Source organism: Doryrhamphus excisus, chromosome 13 (genome assembly GCF_030265055.1).
Source record: "Doryrhamphus excisus isolate RoL2022-K1 chromosome 13, RoL_Dexc_1.0, whole genome shotgun sequence".
Lineage (NCBI taxonomy): Eukaryota > Metazoa > Chordata > Actinopteri > Syngnathiformes > Syngnathidae > Doryrhamphus > Doryrhamphus excisus.
In genome coordinates, this window is record NC_080478.1 from 11,265,889 (window position 1) to 11,286,235 (window position 20,347).

Sequence of the window (20,347 nt, forward strand, 5' to 3'; positions counted from 1 at the left end):
TTGGATGAATAATACTACTTTCAGTATTAAGAAATGAAGTGCATTTTTTCCGTGGAACTTTTAGACAGCAGAGTAGTGAATCCCACAACTGGCCTCACAATTTGTATATTTATTGAATGGTTTGTGAAGGCAAAGTCTGTCTGTTATTGGTGTTGTCCTTTCCGTTTCCTGTCATTTATTCTGCTTTATAATTTGACAACAGGCACTGTCTCCCAATCACTGTCTTCCTCATCATCCTCGCTTGATTCCCGTCATGGACGACGTATGCGACCACATGCCAAGAAGCGTCTTTCTGCCAGGCAGCAATGGGAACATGTTTCTCAGAGTCCCCGTACCACACCGTCCCCAAGCCTCCGTGCTTCTCCTGGCGTGGCTGCAACAGGAAGTGGGCATTATCTTACTGTAGCAGCACTGAGAGACTCATATGATGGACTCGTTATATGTTAACGGTACTCTGACCATTTCCTTCCCAGGTCTTCGTAGCCGAACCCCCTCTGCTAGTAGCTCTGTGTGCAGGGGCTCTAATGTGCACCTGGGGGACAGAGTGCTGGTCGTTGGCCAGAGGACCGGCATAGTCCATTACGGTGGGAAGACGAGCTTTGCTCCAGGTCAGATTTTACAATTGTTGTCTTCCCTGTTTATTATGTGCACCATAAAATGTGTTCACTCATATCCCATTATTCCCTTCTCTTTATTTTTCGTCAGTTCCTTTTGACTGCTAGCAATTTATTTTCTTTGAATGACAATAATGTTTTTTTGACTCCTCAAAGAACTCTTAGTATGATTCTGGCTGAATATTGGACTGCTCTTTTTGGAAGCAAAAAGTTCATTTTAATTGGTTGGTTTTATGGCACAGACCATGCTTTTAAGCATAATCCACAAATGTTGTCCATTCCAGAAGCTTTGTCCATTCCAAAACCAGTGTTTTGAATAATTGTTCTGTTGGGACACCCAATTGGGACCAAGTGTCAGCCATGTTGATTTAAAGGGGACCTATTATGCTTTTCTGACCCTATAAATGTAGTTACAATGTTGTATTCTCGTGTTAAACGATGCCATAGTTTCAGATAATGACGATGCGCATTTTGAAGTGAGCCCTGAAAGAAGTTTGGGATGGATCTAAACCCTCGGTTTTAGCGGGGGTTGTAAAACTGGAGGTCTGTGATGTCACAGATGGGCAGGCTTCCTTATATGGGCGTGCGCTGTAGGCAAGATACACTCTCTACCCTCCCATAAGCTCTGCTTCCCCTGCCTTTCTCCTTTAAAAAAATGAGATGATGTCATATAATCTTTACTTTCAATTAAAAAAAAACTTGTGACCTGGAATTTATTTAATGTAGAAAATAGCTAAAACAAAGAATTCAAAGGCCATCTGAAATATTAATTTTCCCATTAATAAAGGACATATGCCTTTTACAGTTTTTTTTCTCATAGCATTGGTGTTCTAGCCAAAGGGATGCGATGAACAATCACGTATAGGCGGTTTGGGTGTAAATTAATAACTTTTTCTTACTTTTTTTTTTTGTAATTTTCCACAGATATAGCTTCTGAGTGCAGTCTTTATATTGTTTTATTCAGTTATGGCAGTGAATAACCTCAGATTGGAGACAGAGGTAGAAGTTAATGTATTAGAAGATGATTGCAAAAATGTTTAATACTATAGCTCAGTCCAGGGATCAAGGAATAGGGGAATTATTCTTGTTTGTTCTAGTTATCAAACCAAGAAATGTATACATGTTGAAGGATATTTAACCTGATATGACTGAGTTAGCTGGGGATTTAAAGTCCCATCAGCAAGTCAAGTTTCAGACAATGAATGTTGATACAGTACAGTACTTTTTATTGATTATTGATTATCACTGTATGTGAAAATAAGAGACCCATCTGCTTCAATAAATATTTGACCCACACACATCAGACTTGCAATGATCTCAACATGGGCCAAAAATGGTATTTCTTTCCGTAATTGTATTGAGGTTGACACATTTTAAATGAATAAAAAATGGTTGTATGCCAGTCACAATGGCAGCCCCCGGTAATGTAAATTAGATATATAAACAAGGGAAATCATATTGGTGTCAGAGTGCCAGCCATATTAGAGAACACATATACCCGCCAAGCCATGAGGGGTACCACACCAAAACTGGACTAATGGGGAGATTGGCCACTGAGAGAGAATCAGCTGGCCAGGCATAGAGATGTTGGCTTCAAGATCACCCACGGCTTCATTCACAAGGGTAGTAGTCACATCTACAGCTTGGTTGTCGCCGTTGTACGGTGCAGTACTCAACTGGATGTTTGTTGATGCCAACAGTCCAGAGCCGAAGCCTACTACTGTGTTTTGTTGATGATCCACTTTACCTTCTGTCTCTCCGTGTAGGGTTCTGGTTTGGAATTGCACTTGACACACCCAGTGGGAAAAACGATGGCTCAGTGGGTGGAGTGAGATACTTTAGCTGCCCACCAAGACACGGAGTATTTGCTCCTCCATCTCGTGTTCAAAGGTGAGTTCTCATGCTTGGTAGTTACATTTGGAAGAAGAAACCGTAACCTGTGTCATACTTGACTATGTCCAACTATGCTGTGGAATACCCCGAGGTTGGCTTCATCAATACATCTGATGCCACTAATGAGCTCTTTTGACAGCGTCATTTGTGCTAACGTTGACATATTGGATTTTGCCTTGTGTGGCAAACAGTCGTCGTCTATGCTTGTAATTAACAAGAGTAAGACCTGTCAGTCGAGATGCCCAAGGCCCCCCTCTCACCATGACTTCTCAATTTAATGTGGCAGCCAATGAGCCAGCTGCTGCCAGCCCTGCCTTTTAAATATGGCTTATGGATACTGTGAACATCAATTATTTAAATCATAGATGGAAAAGGGAGTTATTGTCAGGATAAGCAAAATAAGGTACATGGTGACCCTGCAATGTTGTCATGTTGTATTTCTTCTGCGGCTTATGTATGCTATGCAGTAACATACGGTTGGTAGCTGCTGACATGCATGATCTCAAATCATAAAAATGAGCATACATTTTCTACATCAAGCTTTAGGTAAGCAAGCATTATTTCTCTTTTTGAAACCTAGAGTGAGTACTGTGTTTTTTTAATGTAGTTTAGAGTTAAAGCTATTTATTTATTTCAGTAGTCAAATTTATCAAATTCGATTGTTTCAGGGGTTCCACAGTAAATTAATTGCAGGTGTTGTGCCTCCTCGTTGTGATTAATCACACATTTGTAAAGATTTGGGGCCACAATTAGCGGGCTTGCCCAAGTATACATTGATCACTAATCACTAATCACTAATCAGCATTCATAGATCATGTCTAATATAACCGTGGTTTGTATTTAAAGGTTTTGAGTCTGTGCGTGTTTAGTTCAAAGTCGAGATCCAGTGGCAATCAAGGCCATAATTAATAATAATTAATAATTCACAGCATTAAACTGCTTGTGCCATGTGTGACTTTATCTGTGTGTTAGTTTTATCATTTATTATCATAGATTAAAATAACTGAACTGTAACTTCATACATCCTTAAGCTGTTACTGCTATAATAGTCATAAAGGACACACCAAACCCAATTTACCAATTAATATTAATTTGTTATCAGCCAGTAGACATGGATGAGAAAAGAATAGTAACATTTAAAATGATTCCTAGATAGATGTATTCAATTGTATTGAATTTTGCGTTTTAACTCTGTCACGTTGAAAATAAATAAATAAAATATACAAATAAATCATAATTTTTTAAATTTGAATACGGCCTATTTTATTAGTCAGAAATATGCATCTTTCAGCAAACTTTATGTATGTTCCATTATACTGCTCGCAAGTCACACTGTTCAGGCTTAATCATATCATCTTTCTGTTAATTAATTGTTACTTAACCGAATATAATTATGAATTACCCATCATCTGAGCTCTTCTGTGTCTTGGACTGAAGAGAAGGAGTTTAATCATGATAAAAAGTATGCTCCTGATTTGTGTGAATGAATTACTGTCACGCCACATCTTTAGATTGGAGTGCGTCACACTCTTACTGATTGTACCCCAGGATCTTGGCAGGTTTGAGTGAGCCCTTCCCAGAATCCATTGCAAGGGTTTTATTAGTGCATACCATCGATGGCCAGTGAATGGATGTGTATTTCTAGAATTTAATAAAACATTTTATCAGTATAAACGTTTTAGCTTGTTTGCCTCAAGACAAAGCAGTGACTCCATATGCATCTGAAATTTAAATTTAGCAATATAATATGTATGGAGCGCCTGAAAAAAATTGTTAGATATATACTTGCAGTATTATTTCAAAGATAAATTCCTGGTTTTATTTTCCTCCACCACGACAACTCTCCACAGACCCTATGAGACTGGGAAGTCTTTCTTCATTGCCTCCATCAGTCTCCTCACATTGTTTCTTTCATTCTACTATTTATGCCGTCCATGAAGTGAAAGATTCTTGTGTTTGTTCTTTTTTATTTCCATTTCATCCCTACTTAAACCGAAGTCCTTTTCTTTTTCACATACATACATGCTTCTGTCATGGGGAGAATCTCCATCTGGCACCATGTTTCTGCTGTTCTTTTAGACGAACAATTAGGGCAACAAAGAGGTTTTGTTTTGCAGCAGCGAGATAAGATAATCCTTTATTACTCCCGCAGTGTAGAAATTCACATCACAGCACTTTCTGTTGCGGTTAGGGGAAGGAGCAATCATCTGAAGTCTTTTATTCTATATTGTTACCAAATTTGCAACAGATATTGTCTTTGGTGTCTTGGTGGATTTGTGCATGTTTTATTACTTAGGCTACAACTGTTTAATGGTTTGTCCTCCCCAAGGATTCATGGATCTGTTGATTGCCTCTCAGAGCTGTCCTCATCGCATCTCAATCGTCCTTTCAGCGGTGAGTATGCTGTCCGTGTTGCGGCCCTGGTCTGGAACGTGTCTCTGCATTCATCAAGTGCCAATTGAGTTTGAGGTTTTTGCAAAAATATGCATACTTGAATTCCTGTGATTGCTACGCAGGGGCGATCCGTCGCAGTTTAAGCACATCATCCACCATTGCTGCACCGAAGGAAACAAGCAAAAGAAACCCTGTTACCAGGTTTGTGTTATTTTTTTTACACTATGTTCATATTTCTCCAGTTAACCTGCTCACCACAGACACAAAGGAATGGATATCGAGATTCCTTTTGTTAAATGACTGTTGGGATGGTTATTTGAAGTGAAGTAGAGATTACATTTCAGGCCCTCAAATACAGTGGAAGCTTCAAGGTTGAACACAATCCAATTGTGGACACTTTTTAGCAAGTGGCTTTGGGGCTGGAATTTAGACAGCGATGTTTTTGGTGTCTGTGACTCTAATGAGCGGAGTTGGTCCATACCTTCCAACTGAGTGTGTGGCTCCAAAAAGAACTATTACGCACTGTCAATAATAGCATGGCTCTGTGAGCTGCAGGGCTAACATTTCAGTCACATGGTCGCTAACTGGCTATCATGCCAACCTAGACACTGAATACAAACGTTTATAAAACGTACAGCACAGCTCCTCTGTAGCTGATTTTAAGGGGTGTAGCGAAGCTTTCTGTTTTGCAAAGCCTTCCTCCATTTGCTCGTTATTCAAAAACAAAACCAGTTTTATTTATTAAAAATTATGCATAATTACATACATTTGTGCATTTCTTTGGGTCTGCACACTTTGTCTTCTCAGAAAGCGTTGCAGCTCTGCCTTCAAGTGTCGTCTCCAACCATACTAAGGTTTCAAGGGGTGTGTAGCTCTTAGCACATATCCCTTACCCCTCGGTTTAAGGAGAATTGGGCACAAAACAAAAGACACAAAACCGAGGGGTAAGGGGTAAGACAAGGGCCAAGGGGTAGAATTGGGATTCAGTGTATTAGTGTCAACATGTCAGCTTCTTCTCTTTATAGTTTGACTTTTTGCTCTATTTTTCACCATTTTTGCTGAATATTTTGGTTTAATTTTATTTCCACGCTGTGCCACGGAACAATAAAAAAAGAAGATAGGGGCCACAAAGGGCCCCCGGGCTGTACATTGGACACCCCTGCTCTCGTCTTTAATTAAAGTCTTGGGTGACATGGAGTGTCGCACCTCAAATTGTGGTTGGCTTTCCAAATTGTCCCACCTTAGAGGTTCCATTGTACCGAGTTTGCACCAGTCTCTTGTACTTGGGATTAATCCTCCCACTGCAGTTTAATGAATTCCCACTGCTATTCTCTCCCCATGCTGTCACATTCCATCTCAAAAGGAGTCGTTCCAACCCTCATCGCCGACGCTGGAACACCCTGAGTAGCGGCAGCAGCAGCGTCACGGCCAGTACTGCAGGGACCGTCTACAGTTCTGACAGCCAGGTCCGCCTTCATGTGGGCATGCAGGTCCTGTTGAACAGTGCCAATGAGATGGCCTCCATCCGTTACTTGGGCACGGCTGACTTTGCCCCCGGTCAATGGCTGGGTCTAGAGCTCCGAAGCCCCAAGGGAAAGAATGACGGCTCTGTTGGCGGGCGCCGCTACTTCACCTGCCGCCCTGGCCACGGCGTGCTTGTCCGTCCGAGCCGTGTCACCTATCGTGGCATCAACGGTTCCCGTCTGGTGGATGAAAACAGTTGAGAAAATTAATTTTTCCAGCACTACTCCAGGTACACGTACAGTGACATCTGCTGTTTAAGCAAACGATAAGTTGTCCATTTATCGATGCTCGATTTTTCCTTTTGCACTGCTTTTATGTGGAATATGTGGGTTTAAACAGAGACATAAATAATGCACTCAATTCAATTCCCTTTTGAATACACAACAGCAGTAAGTGGTCGAGGGAATAAGAGACAAAGGATTGCACTACTTTTAATAATTAGAACATACTATATTTAGCAGTTTTGAACTAAAGATAACTGTAGGATGATATAAGTACATTCCCCTAACAAGAAGTGTATAGATACAAGAGGGTAATTCGATTATTTTTTCCCACGGCTGTTATGTTTTACACATAATTGGTGGGTGTGAAGTCAATCGATTCCTCCACTCCAATAACGTCAGACCAACAAAATATATCAACATTGTGTTCATTGTTCAACCTGTCAAACAACGATAACAACGACCGAGCTGGCAGAGCTTTTGCTTTTGTTCTCTGCACTCCGTCTTTGATTACTAAAATAGAATCTCACATTTTGTTTGGAAATTTCACTTTCAAATTCAACCAGCTAACATGTAACATTTCTTTAAATGATGCATATTTTTACACGTCATTTCTTTATGTACAATAACATATTTTTATACAATTACATATTACACTACCAAGGGCGGCACGGTGGTCGAGTGGTTAGCACGCAGACCTCACAGCTAGGAGACCAGGGTTCAATTCCACCCTCGGCCATCTCTGTGTGGAGTTTGCATGTTCTCCCCGTGCATGCGTGCACTCCAAATTGTCCATCGGTATGAATGTGAGTGTGAATGGTTGTTTGTCTATATGTTGCTCTGTGGTTGGCTGGCGACCAGCCAAGGGTGTACCCCGCCTCTCGCCCAAAGACAGCTGGGATAGGCTCCAGCGACCCTCGTGAGGAAAAGCTGTAGAAAATGAATGAATGAATTACACTACCAGTCCAGAAAAAAAAGAAGATACCCAATTTGGAAATGCTTGCGTGCATTTCATTAGACCACGGTTGGGCAAACTGCAGCCCGCGGGCCACATTAGGCCCACTAAGCATCTTAATCCGGCCTACCGGGCAATTCCAAACTTTTTAAACCTTTAAGAGCGAAAATGTAGCCAGCAACATGACTTGCAGCGCTATTGTGGCACGCTTGAGTTGCCAGAAGGGTTGGAAGCAATCTGTAGCTTGTACAAAAAAAGCAATCCAAAACACACATAGGAGTTAACATACGCTTGATAGCCAGTGTTTTATTGTTCATAATTCTTATTAATGTTGCAGCTGGACTACCCAACATGCCTTGCGGGCATTCTGAAATAGATGTCACGCGAGTCAAAATGTTTTCCCACCCTGCAATAGACAATACCAATATGTTAGCACCGAATGAGGCATAACTGTATTAGATAAGTCAAACAGCTTGTGAAGAAACACTTAATCGTTAAGTTTTGAAGTTGAACAGGGTACTTTCCTCTTTTATTAGAGCTGTCAGGGTATATTTGCAGAGAACAAGTGGTCCATTGTGTGTGTGCAACAGATCGTCTATTTAGTAAAACGCTCATGTATCATCCAATTAGGATGTGTAGGCCACAATAGTAGCAAGAGAATCTTCAGCTGTGTTCTGCCATTAATCTGTCTGGTCTGGCTCACTGCAATTCAAAACAATTGGGCTTCAAAACCAATGATTGGCCGACTCATCTTTTACATGTTTTTTTTTTTTAAAGCATATTAAAATTCTACAAATGAGGCACATTCTTACCTAAAGATGCAAGAGCTTCATGTGTAAAAATAAGTGCAAACATCTTCAATTTCAAGAAGGCACATACAGTAATACATTGCTTGTATTGATCCATGAAAGGTCCATTTAATATTTCTTTTGAAGCAACAAAGTTGTGTACTGCTACAAATCGAATTAATTAAAGCAAGCATTTATTTGACTGTAGTCTATACTACATAATCAACTGCTTTACTTAAATAATTCCATCTCCAATAGTTATGACAGTTGCCATTTTGTTTTGTTGAGGTTTTAATGTTTGATGGAAGCATGAATGCATTGAAGCACTGTTTGATATCAATTTACAAAATAATATTTGCAAAAAAGTGAAATAAAGCCAACAATAACGTCAATGATTCTTTGACTCTGGCTTTGTCATGAACTATGTTGCCATATAATTAACATTACTGTATAACCTACTTATATACAGTCATGTTATCTTTAGTTTAAAATGAGATTTTTTTTTGTTTTTCTCCGCAAACAATGAAACAAAACTCTGGTGTACTGCATCACAGTACATTAAATTGCACCATCTGCTCTTTATATAGAATCTTCCAAAACAGATCCCTGATGGGAGACAAATGATATTTCTAAGACAATAGCGCAGCACAGCTGGCACCCAAAAAAGACACTTTGCTTATCGCTTGCAAATATATGTATTGGCCGCTCTACAAGCAATTGGAAGTCATGGTTGCAATTCAGAGATAATCCTGCTGGGGGTCTCCCGCCATGGTTTAGTTCCGATAATGGCCAGCTCAATGCGCTTAATCCTTACAATGTTGCTTTTCCTAAGCAATTTTTAACTTAAAGAAAAACATTAATATGAGTTCATATGAACATGTCAACATTTATGAACCTTTGCAGGTCAATAACTTACTCCATATTTTCTTAGCATATTTGCGCCTCCCACTTACAAAACCCCTGGCCTAAATGAATAAAGCTGACACCCTGACAGCATTTACTTCCAGGCACATTTCAGGATGCTGTTATTCAGAAACTTAGTTGTTCTTGACGTCAAACTAAGGTCAAAGAAAATGTCAGTGAAAAGTAGCTTGGCTTCTGAAAACTTTTGTGTGTGTTTTTCTTCCCAAATGACTCTTCTTGGCCTTTTGTTCTAACATTTCTACTCTATTTCTGTGAAAGCAGTCAGAAAGGACCGCAGTCAGTTTTTGTCTTTAATGAGTCTACTTGTGTTTTGAAAGTGAAGATCATGAAAAGGAATCTCAACTAAATAGGTTCTATTTGCCTTGCTTTGCTACTTTAAGTGTACTCAAATCCCTAAATAATGTTGCCTCATTTTCACAGTTAGCTGCTTATACAATGTAAAAAAAAAAAAAAAAAGGAAATCACTTGGGATTTAAACAGCAACAACAATTTAGAGTCTGAAAACACACAGAGCTGAAAACTAATCCAATGTTAACGTGTTTATGTAAACAATGTTACTGCCAAACAACTATGACATGGTGATGGGGAATTGGGACAGGGACAGGCTACGCCGCACTTGATGTTGACATTGACACTAATTTTATGGCTTTGGAGTTGACTTAATGTTAATGACCACTTCCACACTAGGGTGGTATTAGCCATGTCATATGCAAAACTCTATTATAGAGTCCATGTAGGGTATTAGGTATACACAGGCAGTTTAAATCTGCTTCATGTTAGAACCCCCCTGTTATTACTCTTGTGTTTGAGTTGACATGTGGAAAGACCATTTTGGAAGTTTGTTTTTGTTCTTTTCTGCCACACAGCATGGACGAGCGCCAGTCGATTCTTTCTGCTGTCAGGTGACTCAAGGATGATTGGATGATTGCTTGACTCGATTTTTCATAGGGGATGCATCAGATAGATCTCATCCAGCAGACCATCAAGTTGTAGTCATTGTGGCTCTTGGACAAAGACTTATTGTTTTCGTCAAATTACTGATCATGTGATGGGTAATAACCAGTGGAGTAGTGTTAAAAACACTATTTACAATGACGGGTAATATATCAATTTAATTTGGTGTTACTATGTGGGGGGTGGGGTCGGTAACCTTTACTGGGTCAGCAACTTTTATCAAACTTATTTGCCCCCATACCCACTAAAGAAAATAGCTGCAAAACAAACTATTGCTATGGAGAAAAAGCGACGAGTAAGCGGCATGTTCACATCCAGGGAGACCAGATTGCCTTGCATGGTGATGTTGGCTCTGAGAAAAAGCATTATGTTTGATCCAGTTCTAGTGTAAACAAATGGAAACCAAACCTAGCTATTTTTTTTTAAACTTCAGGGAAGTATTTTCCTGTTTACCTGAGAGAACATACTGGATAGCATCTCATTGGTCAAACTCCTGATTGGAAGTCGTTTGGCCAACAGCCGACCCCCATCCCAAGATTTTCCCTGATACTGACCTCACACACCTTTTCCACAATCACCTTTTTCCACACATTTAACCAATCCACACAAATTACTTCCCATGTGACAAATGTAATTTTTGGCGCTAATGGGTTCCACTTATTTTGCTGCATTATTTTCACAGTAAGCTCAATCATTTTTATTTTAGGCCATCAACATTACAGAAGTATACCGTGCAGGACTGAGTTATTAATTTCAATAGATTCTAAGTGAGGTTGTGTACGGTTCTACTTCTGGTCGGGCATCAGGTCATCAATGGACTCCTCCTTCTCCAGACTCTTCTCCATGTCCACCAGCAGCTTAACACCATCCACCACCATCTGCACTAGTTCCACCTCAGAGAAGCCCAGTCTGTCAGCGTTTGAGATGTCAAAGACTCCGTCCACAGCATCGGTGTCCACGCCACCTAAGGGACAATTGACATGAGCGGGACTTTTGGTGACTTGCAACAGTGGCATTTAGACCAAATTGAATTTTTGTTTACCAGTTCCACGTTTCTGGAGCCTCAGCCTCTTAAGAACTTCCTCAAACTCCGGGTGCTTGCTCATGTTTGGTAACTTCACATGTACACCAGCACGCAGACCAGTGCCGAGGTTGGATGGGCAAGTCAGGATGTAACCAAGGTGCTCATTCCACATGAAAGAAAAACCTTTGTTCTTGAACAGCGACTCAATCTAAAAAGGGCAGGAAGTATTAAGACTCGTTAAATCAGGGACACAATGAGCTTGCTTCTGCCAAACCTCGGTGAGACCGGTGCAGAAGCGAGTGAACACTTCTTTCAAGTTGCCTCCTTTCTGCATGGAGATCACTCGCAGATGGTCCTCCTCATTCACCCACACCAGGAACGTCTTGTTGTCATTGTGCCTGTAAAAGAGGATCATATACATTTGAATGTATCTACAGGAGGGAATATGAAGCCCGATTCATAATAGCCAGAGTCATAATTATGTCTTAAATATGAGAAATGCATGTGAAGCATTCTTCACTGGAGCTTTCGTCACATGTAACAGCATTTTTAATATCGGTTTTAATGATCGGGAAAAAATCTGATATCAATATCAACCAATATCACATTTTTATGCTGATATTGGACCAATAATTATCGGTACCGAGAGCATTCTGGTTAATTCAGTAAAAAGATCCGTTCATTTCGGCCATTTTGGTCAATTGGTCGTTAGCCTGTGATATCCCCCTGTGCATAGACCTGTCAATCATGTCGAGTCAGTCCATTCATTCACGTTCATGTTCGTTCCAACTCAACAGCGCAGCAACACGTGATGACTAGTGGTGTGTCGGCCATGAACGAACGGGTCAAAAGAACTAGTTCTTTTTTGAGAACAGAATGAACGAGGTCACCGACAGTGTCGGTTAATCTCTCGGTCTCGGTCTTTCAGTCAGCTAACCAATCAAAACAAAGCATTTGCAACTGAACGGACTGAACGGGTATTGTAGGGGTGGTGACCTCGTTCATTCCGTTCACAAAAAATAACTGGTTCTTTTGACCCGTTTGTTAATGACCGACACACCACTAGTACCCATAAATACTAGACATCCCCATTTTTTGGCCTTCCATGTCAGCGTGTATCTCACCAGATGCCTCTGGCATCAGGCCAATCACGGGCCATCCTGGAGGCCAGCAGCAGAGGGGACACCGGCTTGTCAAACATAAAGTGGTCATCAATCATCTGCTGCTGCTCAGCTTCTGAAAGGTCCCTCAATGAGTAGTATTTCCCCTGCAGGTCTCCGGTTAGCGATGCCAGAACTGCAGAAAGATCAAAACATTTGCTGCCACGACATTGTTCTCAAATCTATGATGGAAGTCTACCTTCGACTGAGAGCTTTTCTACAGCGCGTCTCTCGCCTCGTCGGCAGAGCGGCGGCAGGCAGAATCCGCGGACGCTGCGGCCTGTACGAACGCGGGAGCTCAGAACATATTCAGGGTCCAGATCATCGCCACCCTTGGGGGACCAAAGAGGTATTTATGTGTGGTACAAGTCCAAATCTGTCATGTTGCTGGTATGTCCTTTACCATGAGGTTGTCCGGGTTGAGGTCAGTCTTGTGCATGTCTGTTGGTTTGTAGCCTCCATGTCTGTCCTCAATGACCAGATCTAGCAGCTCTTTGAAGACTTCGTATGACTCTTCATCTCCCGCCACACAGCCAACAGTCATGATGTATGGGTGACCTGAACGCATCACAGCATGCATCGTCATTTAACAGCAGGACATGACAAGTTACAAAGCTACATCACAAAGTTACCCCACCTGGATTATCAACACCTGTCTGGATGACACGGTCTATGGTGAAGCCATTGGGGGTAGTCCGCTCCCTCAGCGCTTGGTAAATGTCCATGGTTAAGAACTTGGCCATGTGGTTGTTGTGCTTACTGAGATCTGGGAACTCGTCCTCAGCTGTCAAACCCTTCAACTGAAGGTTGGCCATTTTTTGACAGCTAAACACGATATATTTGAGATGACAACACAGTTTGGTCACTGTTCCAAGGAGATTAGACTTGTCTAAGATGATCCATTACTATTCTCCTTTCACAAAAGTATGCTCAGTTTCAAGGACACTTATTTTAATGAGAGCACTTTGCTAACCTTTTATTGAGCTAATTTGCGTAACATGACTCATACTGTTGTTTGAATAGGTCAGGGGTGTCTTAACATTTTCCACTAAGGGACATATACTTGAAAATGGAAATAGTTTGTACCACCTAGCTATTGAGCATGAAGCGATGAGCAGATTCAGAGGGGGAAAAAAAAAACTTTTAAGACAACTTAAATGGACCATTTGTGATTCAATGCCCTGACAATTACACCTTGTTTTATTTTTACAATGTGTCAGGGACCAATAAAAATTGAGCTGCGGGCCAGAGCGGCCCCTGGGCTGCAGTATGCGCACCCTAGCAACAAGTTAAACGGGGTAAATCCTGTCATCTAGTGGATGAAGATGCTAACTGTCACTATTGTTGCTGGCAGATAGACCACCATACTGTCAACTACATCCACAAATATATAAAGTTATCAATTGTTTCAGCAGTCTATTATCACAAAAACTATTATAAAAGTACATTATTCACCTGCAGTCAAATACATACCGAATATAGAGGTCTTTTTGTGTGTGACTTACACTTGTTCAATAGTGTCTGACATGCTTCCGTCTTGTTCTCTTGACAGATAAAGCAATGTTACAGTAAATGATGACTCGTCGGAGATATGAAGTTTGCACAGACGATGCTGTCCTGTTGAGTGTTTTTTTTTTTTTAGTATATTGCCAACTTATATAGTCAATACGTCACCGTTACGTGTTGTATTATAAACGTGGCAAACGCTACGTGGACGACCTGTTAAAAGACATCGCAAAGAAACGCTTGCTTTTTGGGCAAAAACAACGTATACAAACAAAGCCTTCTTATCCAACTTCCTGGATAACGCTTATGACGTCACCACCTGGACGCGCAATAACGACCTTTAAAAGCGTTAAAATGTAAATTAATAATGGATTCATAATACAACATGTATGCTACTGGACCAAAAAGCAAGATTCGTGTCCAAACATTAAGGTAATAATTTAAAAACACCGTTAATGTATTTATTATTCATTATAATCACACTATTAACGGACAGGATCGATACAACTGTCTACCGTATAGTTTTCCAGGACAGTATTAGTACACTTGCTAACAAAATATGCAGTATTGCCCCAAACCAGCAGTACATTACACACAGTACCACATGTGACCTACTATAGATTTAGTTTGTGGCCGCCAGGGGGCGAAATTGTTGCATCCATACCTTGTATGTTTCTCTACTTTTGCAGAGCTAATTCCATAATAAAGTGGTGGTAGCAGACTACAATTGTTATTTCCTAATATATTATAAGCTGTTGATGAAATAAATGTACAGGCAACATGAACACACATTTTAGGCCAGTCACTTCAGAGAATGCTGATTGCTCCAATTCCCCCAAATGAACCTAATATAACCTTTGACCCCAGCTTCCTAGTAATCTATTCAGACGGGCTTTGATTATTATTATCATTATTATTATAGGCTCCAGCACGCCCGTGATTATGATTGTTATGTGAATTCTTTAGAGTGACAAGTACTTTTACTACAAGTACTTTACTATTTAACCACATTGTTACTTTACCTTGTATTTTACTGTATATATATTTAAACTAGCAGATACTACATTTGGAATACAGGAAGTGAACAAATGATGTGAAACAGACGGGGGTGTGATATATGTGATGTATTCCAATCTAACTTGAATGCATGTTCAAACTAATGAAACAATTACCATAACTTCTACAGAAAAAGGGTTTCTATGCTGAAACTATGAAAGTATTCCTTTTTTTAACATTGAATTCCATGTTGTGGAAATTCAATGAACCACAATAAACCAGGGATGACTGTACTTTGAGTACCTCTCTACAGGAAGTTGTGGTAGCTCCCACTCAGGAAAACACTACCCCCTAGCGATTTGGTGGAGAACTGTCTAAATTGAGCTCTTGGACTGAAATAACTTTTGCACAATATTCATATTTACTGAGAATCAGTAAACATGACAATATTTCTTCTAAATAGGTTTGTTTACGGCTCTCAAATGTCACTGAAGATTTCTTTTCTCCATAGCGTTGGATCATTTTACCTGATTAAATGGCCGGTGATGGTATAGTGTGGTCTTGCACCACTGTTGTGATTCAGTTTCACTAATAAGCAGAGATGCAAAAATATTGTCCTGTAAGAGTTTTTCAGGAAACATAAAACTCATATTATATAGTAATTTATTCATTTTGGCGAATGTCTTCCCATGGGTACAGCATTTACCCGTGCCATAGTACAATACTCTGTAATTACATCATTTACAGGTGCAGTTCAGTATGTCTTTGTACATTATGAGCTGCAAAAGGAACACAAAGTGATATCATATATAAGCCATACATGTACAGGAGACAAAAGCAAAAACACTAATCACTCATTGATCTAGCCAACAAGGATGCGTTTGTCTTCACCAGTCAGAGTGTTCTGACAGCAGATGGACTGACAAGCTTGCCAATGCATGTAAGAGCTGACAGACATCAGCAGCTTGTGGTGTTTATTACTTGGATACACGATGTGACAGCCTTAAAACGGAACAGGAAACTCAAGACAGATGTGTGTGTGTGTGTTGAAAATGAGCAAATTACACCCAAACTGTTTATACACATGATGAACAAATGCATTTTTTTCCCCAATATTACCATTCACACCCATTTGTATTCCACGACATTGGTTCTGTAATAGAAAAGATAAAATATGTAAATGTTGGAGCACTTCCAGATAACAAATTTGAAGGTTAACATTGATTCAGCAATATTCACTGTCTATATAACTGCACACAAAAAAAACATTATTTTTTTACTATTAAAAAGGGATAATGAAAGAAAAATCTCCAACTTTTCAACACAGTCAAGTCATGAACACAAGATCTCAGTTTGTGGACGCCGGAGGCGACTTATTTGAGTTGAACAGCAACAAAGCAGTGAACAGATTGTTGCTGATGGTGCTTTTTAATAATCTCTGCTTTACCTGCATCAGCGCTTTGTTTTTGCATCCACCCTCAAAGGGCACAACAGAGGACGCATGGAAATCCCTGCATTTACTCTTTACAGGCGGTCCTCGTGTTATGACGTTTCGTGGCTACGACGCACCCCTATGAATATTAATATTGTTCAAAACCAATAAGCAACCTCATGTGCGCACGGTGAAAGAATGCATAGTCGTGCGGCGCTACACTCAGGAAGGACATCACTCTTCTTTTGTTAACTTTTTTTGCTGTCATTGCGTCCCCCAAGGTGAGGCAGACTCTTCCGAAAAGAGAAAAGAAAAGCAAAAGTAAAGCGAAATTATACTCAGAAAATTGTCTGCATGCCTGGTCCAAAAATCAAGGATCAAGAACATCAAGGATAAAGATGAAAACGTTTGAAAGATTTTGCCCAGTAAGAATGCAACGCCCCTTCTGGTATGCAAGCCAATCACAGACATCAAAGGAGTTCTGTTTTGATTTTACTACTTCATGCTATTATTGTATGACACATGTGGCACACAACCAGTGCATGTGTGTACAATAATCCCTCATTTATTGCAATTAACTGGTTCTAGATCTAATCGTGATAAGTGGATTTCTGTGAAGTAGCCTTATATTTGTACTTTAAATTAACCATTTTTAGCTTGAAAATTCAAATCAAATCAACTTTATTTGTATAGCACTTTTCCTGCAAAGACATGCAACACAAAGTGCTTTACAGAATTAAAACAATTACCACAATTAAAAGGAAAAAATCTCAATTTAAGCAATATATATGAAAATATAAAAATGTTCATTACAAATACATCATTTTAACTAATAAGTTGTCTTCCACCACAAAACACCATGATTTATGAATACATTTTTGACAAACCATGATAGAGTGAAACCACAAAATTCATGGCGAGGGATTACTGTACCGTGTGAGGAACTTTGGTGTTAATTTAGGTATAAATTCCAACTTCTACTAAAACTTGACTTTGCCGTTATAGGAGTGAAACATGCACACAGTCCGAGGACCTCCTGTATATTTTTGGACAGCATTCGTACTCCTTTTTCCTTAGTTTGCTCTTAATCCTTTCAAACAGCTTAAAACCTGACGTGAGAGTCAACTGATGCAAAATGAGTTCGCTTGTACTTTAAGAAGCTTGTTCATTAATAATTCATAGAGCCACATCCAAATAATAAATAAAGAAATGAATAAATAAACACGCAGGCAAGCAAACATCAAGAGAAACACATTTTCGTAGCTTTTCTTTTTACTACACATGTCTCTGTAAATCCAACATACTATTCTCAGACAGTAGAAGTTACCTGCCAAGCTTTTTTTTTTTTTTTTTTTGCCTCAACGAGGGATGTGGGTAATGAACAGCGTGAGGGTCCTGCAATAGAAATGAAATATGTGGCTGGCAGCAGCAACTTTTAAATTGGTCTCCGCAGTCATCAGACTATGTGAATCAAGTCTGAAGTCGGCCAACTGTAGAGATTTAAATCAGAATAATTGTCCATTCTAGTGCTTCTCCAGCCATCAGTCAGTGGGCTCACAAAAACTGTTCACTTGAAATCTCTGCTATAAACTCCATCCTCTGAGGTCGCACCCAGGCATGCTCCTTTCAATGATGAAAAAATACATTTCTTCGACTTAAAAACTAACCTTTTTCATTTTGCCATCCAATGTTCTTTGATGTGCTTTTAATGTTCATTTTGGGGATCGCCCCCTCTGAGTTTCTCATAGCAAAAATGTCATGGATCGAGCTCCTGGTTGTGCTCCTTAGTGGTTTCCAAACTGGAGGGAAAAAGCCAAGGATGCGAGGATGGTGTAAACCGTCTTTCCTGACACAGTGAACACAGTCTTGGGGAGTGAAAAATGTGGTACAGGCATGTTGGCTAAAGCACAGTGGCATTGTGACCCTCCATTTTGGGCAGCCGGGGGTCCTGCACTGTTCCCATGGTGACTAATAGTGGTCGGCTGTCCTCTGATAATGCTGACCGACTCAGGGACACCGAGGTGGGCACGGGGGCTCTCTGGTGGGCTGTAGATGCGCCCTGTTGGGGTGCAAGGGGCGGAGGGGGATTGGACTCCATTGACATGCCCTGCTGCTCCTGGTAGCCATAACCGATGCTTCCACAGGGTAAACGTCTCAGTCTATACAGGGGAACAGGTGGCAAAGCTGCTGAATCTAAAAGTAGGGGTGTTTGGGTGGCTGGAGATGGTGGTACTAACTGGGGTCTGCAAAGACCCTGCTGCTGCTGCTGCTGATGCTGATGCAGCATCTGAAGTTGGTGCTGATGTTGGAATTTATGCTGGAGACCCATAGAACCAGCCACTTCAGCCACAGTCCGCCCCACATGCTCCTGCCCTTCACCGGGGACCCTGCCGCTGCTGTTGCCCACACCTACAACGCCACCCACCCCTCCCTGCCTCTGCTGCTTCCTCTGTTGCTGCTGCAGAAACCAGGATCCATATGTGGGGTTCCAAAGACTGCTGCTCTTCCCGTTGTGGCTGTCCTTCTCTGCTGGGTGGCCCTGGGTGAAGGCAAGATTGATGTGGCCCCCCTCTGGGCCCGGCTGGGAGGGTCCCTTTGCAGTGAGTGTGCCTGTGGCTGTGGAGGTGACAGTGGTTGTCATGGTGATGTGAGGTTGCTGGTGTTGATGGAGGTAGGGCTGAGCTGGTGTCTTTCCTTGGGCCTCGGATGATCTGCTTGTTCCAGCTGTGTGTTCCCCGCCTCTATGACTTTCCTCGGTGGAGTAGCATGGAGGTGGCTGTGGGAGCTCCCCATCTGGCACCTGAGCATTCACCAGTATGGTAGGCCCCAATGGGTCATCAAGCTGTGCAGGTACACACTCCTCCTCTTCCAGGATAGGCCCGTACTCAATAGGTAAATGTGTGGTCACCACATCAGGGTCCTACAGTGCAGTAAATCATCATAAGAGCACAGGTTTGTTATCACCAGTGTTGTCAGGTTACATTGTTAAACATGCAGTGTTGATGAGTGTCATACCTAACAACTAAATCAACACACAATGATTGCGCATGATGTGGAGATGCGCCGATCAATCGGACACAGGTGAATATTGTCTGATTTCTATAAAAGTCATGTGATGCTGATAAAGCCGATCATAAAAACTGATCAGCATTCACCGGCAAATCCATATGTCTTCTTTGTCACGGAGGCAAAATGCCAGCAAAATGTTACGTCTCATATTGAACTTGACATAGTCTACGCCAATCGATACCAGCATGTTTGATCACTTTCTTACCAAACCTGTTGTTGTTCAGCTATTCTTGCACTTTTGGAGAATTTTTCATTCACAATCTTTGTTAAACATGAACATATATTTCTTTATTTCCCTTTTCTGTGCATTATAATGCCAGAAAACTAGTTAATGTGAGCTAGTTAACAATGCATGTGATCGGGACACAGCTACTTTGACCCTTAAACTCTAGCAAAAAAAAAAAACTTCAGCAGTATTCCATTTACATGACTGACCTGTATATCAACCAAGTTACAGCAATATCATTATTGTAGCAGCTAACTATAATACTATATTTCTGTCGGAATAACACAACGCCTCGCTATAACAAAGCAACAGGACAGACTGACGCAGTGGATACATCAGCTCTCAACTTAGACCAGACAACAGTGTGGTTGTTAAAAATCATTAATTAATAATGAGTGCTTTTCCATGGCCCACCGGTACTATTTGAAAAAAATAAATAAATACAAGTTACAGCATATGCAGTATTCTGGTCACTAGGTGTCAGTAATGTTATACTGATGAGACATATTACATTACCGCCACACTCCGACATGAAAAGAAGTTCTCCTCCCATTCCATGTGGAAGTGGTATTTTTTGGCTTCTTATTTTGTCCTTCCTCCCGACTCTGAAACACTTTCTTAAGTTTAGAACAAGTACATTTTTGAGGCTAACTCATTAGCTTGGTAG

The 20,347-nt window shown here is 40.8% G+C and overlaps 3 protein-coding genes across 7 annotated transcripts in view; 1 reads left to right on the forward strand and 2 right to left on the reverse strand.

Moving 5' to 3' along the window:
• LOC131140566 (CAP-Gly domain-containing linker protein 4-like) overlaps window positions 1-8,837 on the forward strand; it is a 28,622-nt gene extending 19,785 nt beyond the window's left edge. Inside the window, exons 10-15 of one of the 2 annotated variants that reach the window (XM_058091107.1) lie at window positions 203-385; window positions 474-608; window positions 2,381-2,504; window positions 4,837-4,901; window positions 5,024-5,102; window positions 6,265-8,835. In XM_058091107.1, the coding sequence (XP_057947090.1) occupies window positions 203-385; window positions 474-608; window positions 2,381-2,504; window positions 4,837-4,901; window positions 5,024-5,102; window positions 6,265-6,625 (947 nt within the window). In that variant the 3' untranslated portion in view covers window positions 6,626-8,835. Of the gene's footprint in view, window positions 1-202; window positions 386-473; window positions 609-2,380; window positions 2,505-4,836; window positions 4,902-5,023; window positions 5,103-6,264 lie in introns of both variants that reach the window. The other variant, XM_058091108.1, reaches the window with a different exon arrangement.
• Window positions 8,838-10,937: 2,100 nt separating this feature from the next.
• On the reverse strand, window positions 10,938-14,272 carry LOC131140522 (creatine kinase, testis isozyme-like). Its single transcript, XM_058091020.1, has 8 exons — window positions 13,957-14,272; window positions 13,089-13,276; window positions 12,855-13,009; window positions 12,651-12,783; window positions 12,416-12,587; window positions 11,566-11,689; window positions 11,310-11,499; window positions 10,938-11,231 (listed from the first exon to the last, which is right to left on the reverse strand). Exons 1-8 carry the CDS (start codon window positions 13,977-13,979, stop codon window positions 11,053-11,055), a joined length of 1,164 nt encoding a protein of 387 aa, XP_057947003.1. The 5' UTR covers window positions 13,980-14,272; the 3' UTR covers window positions 10,938-11,052.
• A 1,309-nt stretch (window positions 14,273-15,581) lies between these two features.
• alk (ALK receptor tyrosine kinase) overlaps window positions 15,582-20,347 on the reverse strand; it is a 260,619-nt gene continuing 255,853 nt past the window's right edge. For 2 of the 4 annotated variants that reach the window (XM_058091041.1, XM_058091039.1), the window contains exon 29: window positions 15,582-19,305. In XM_058091041.1, the coding sequence (XP_057947024.1) occupies window positions 18,286-19,305 (1,020 nt within the window). In that variant the 3' untranslated portion in view covers window positions 15,582-18,285. The remainder of the gene's footprint in view (window positions 19,306-20,347) is intronic. The other 2 variants (XM_058091042.1, XM_058091043.1) reach the window with 1 other exon arrangement.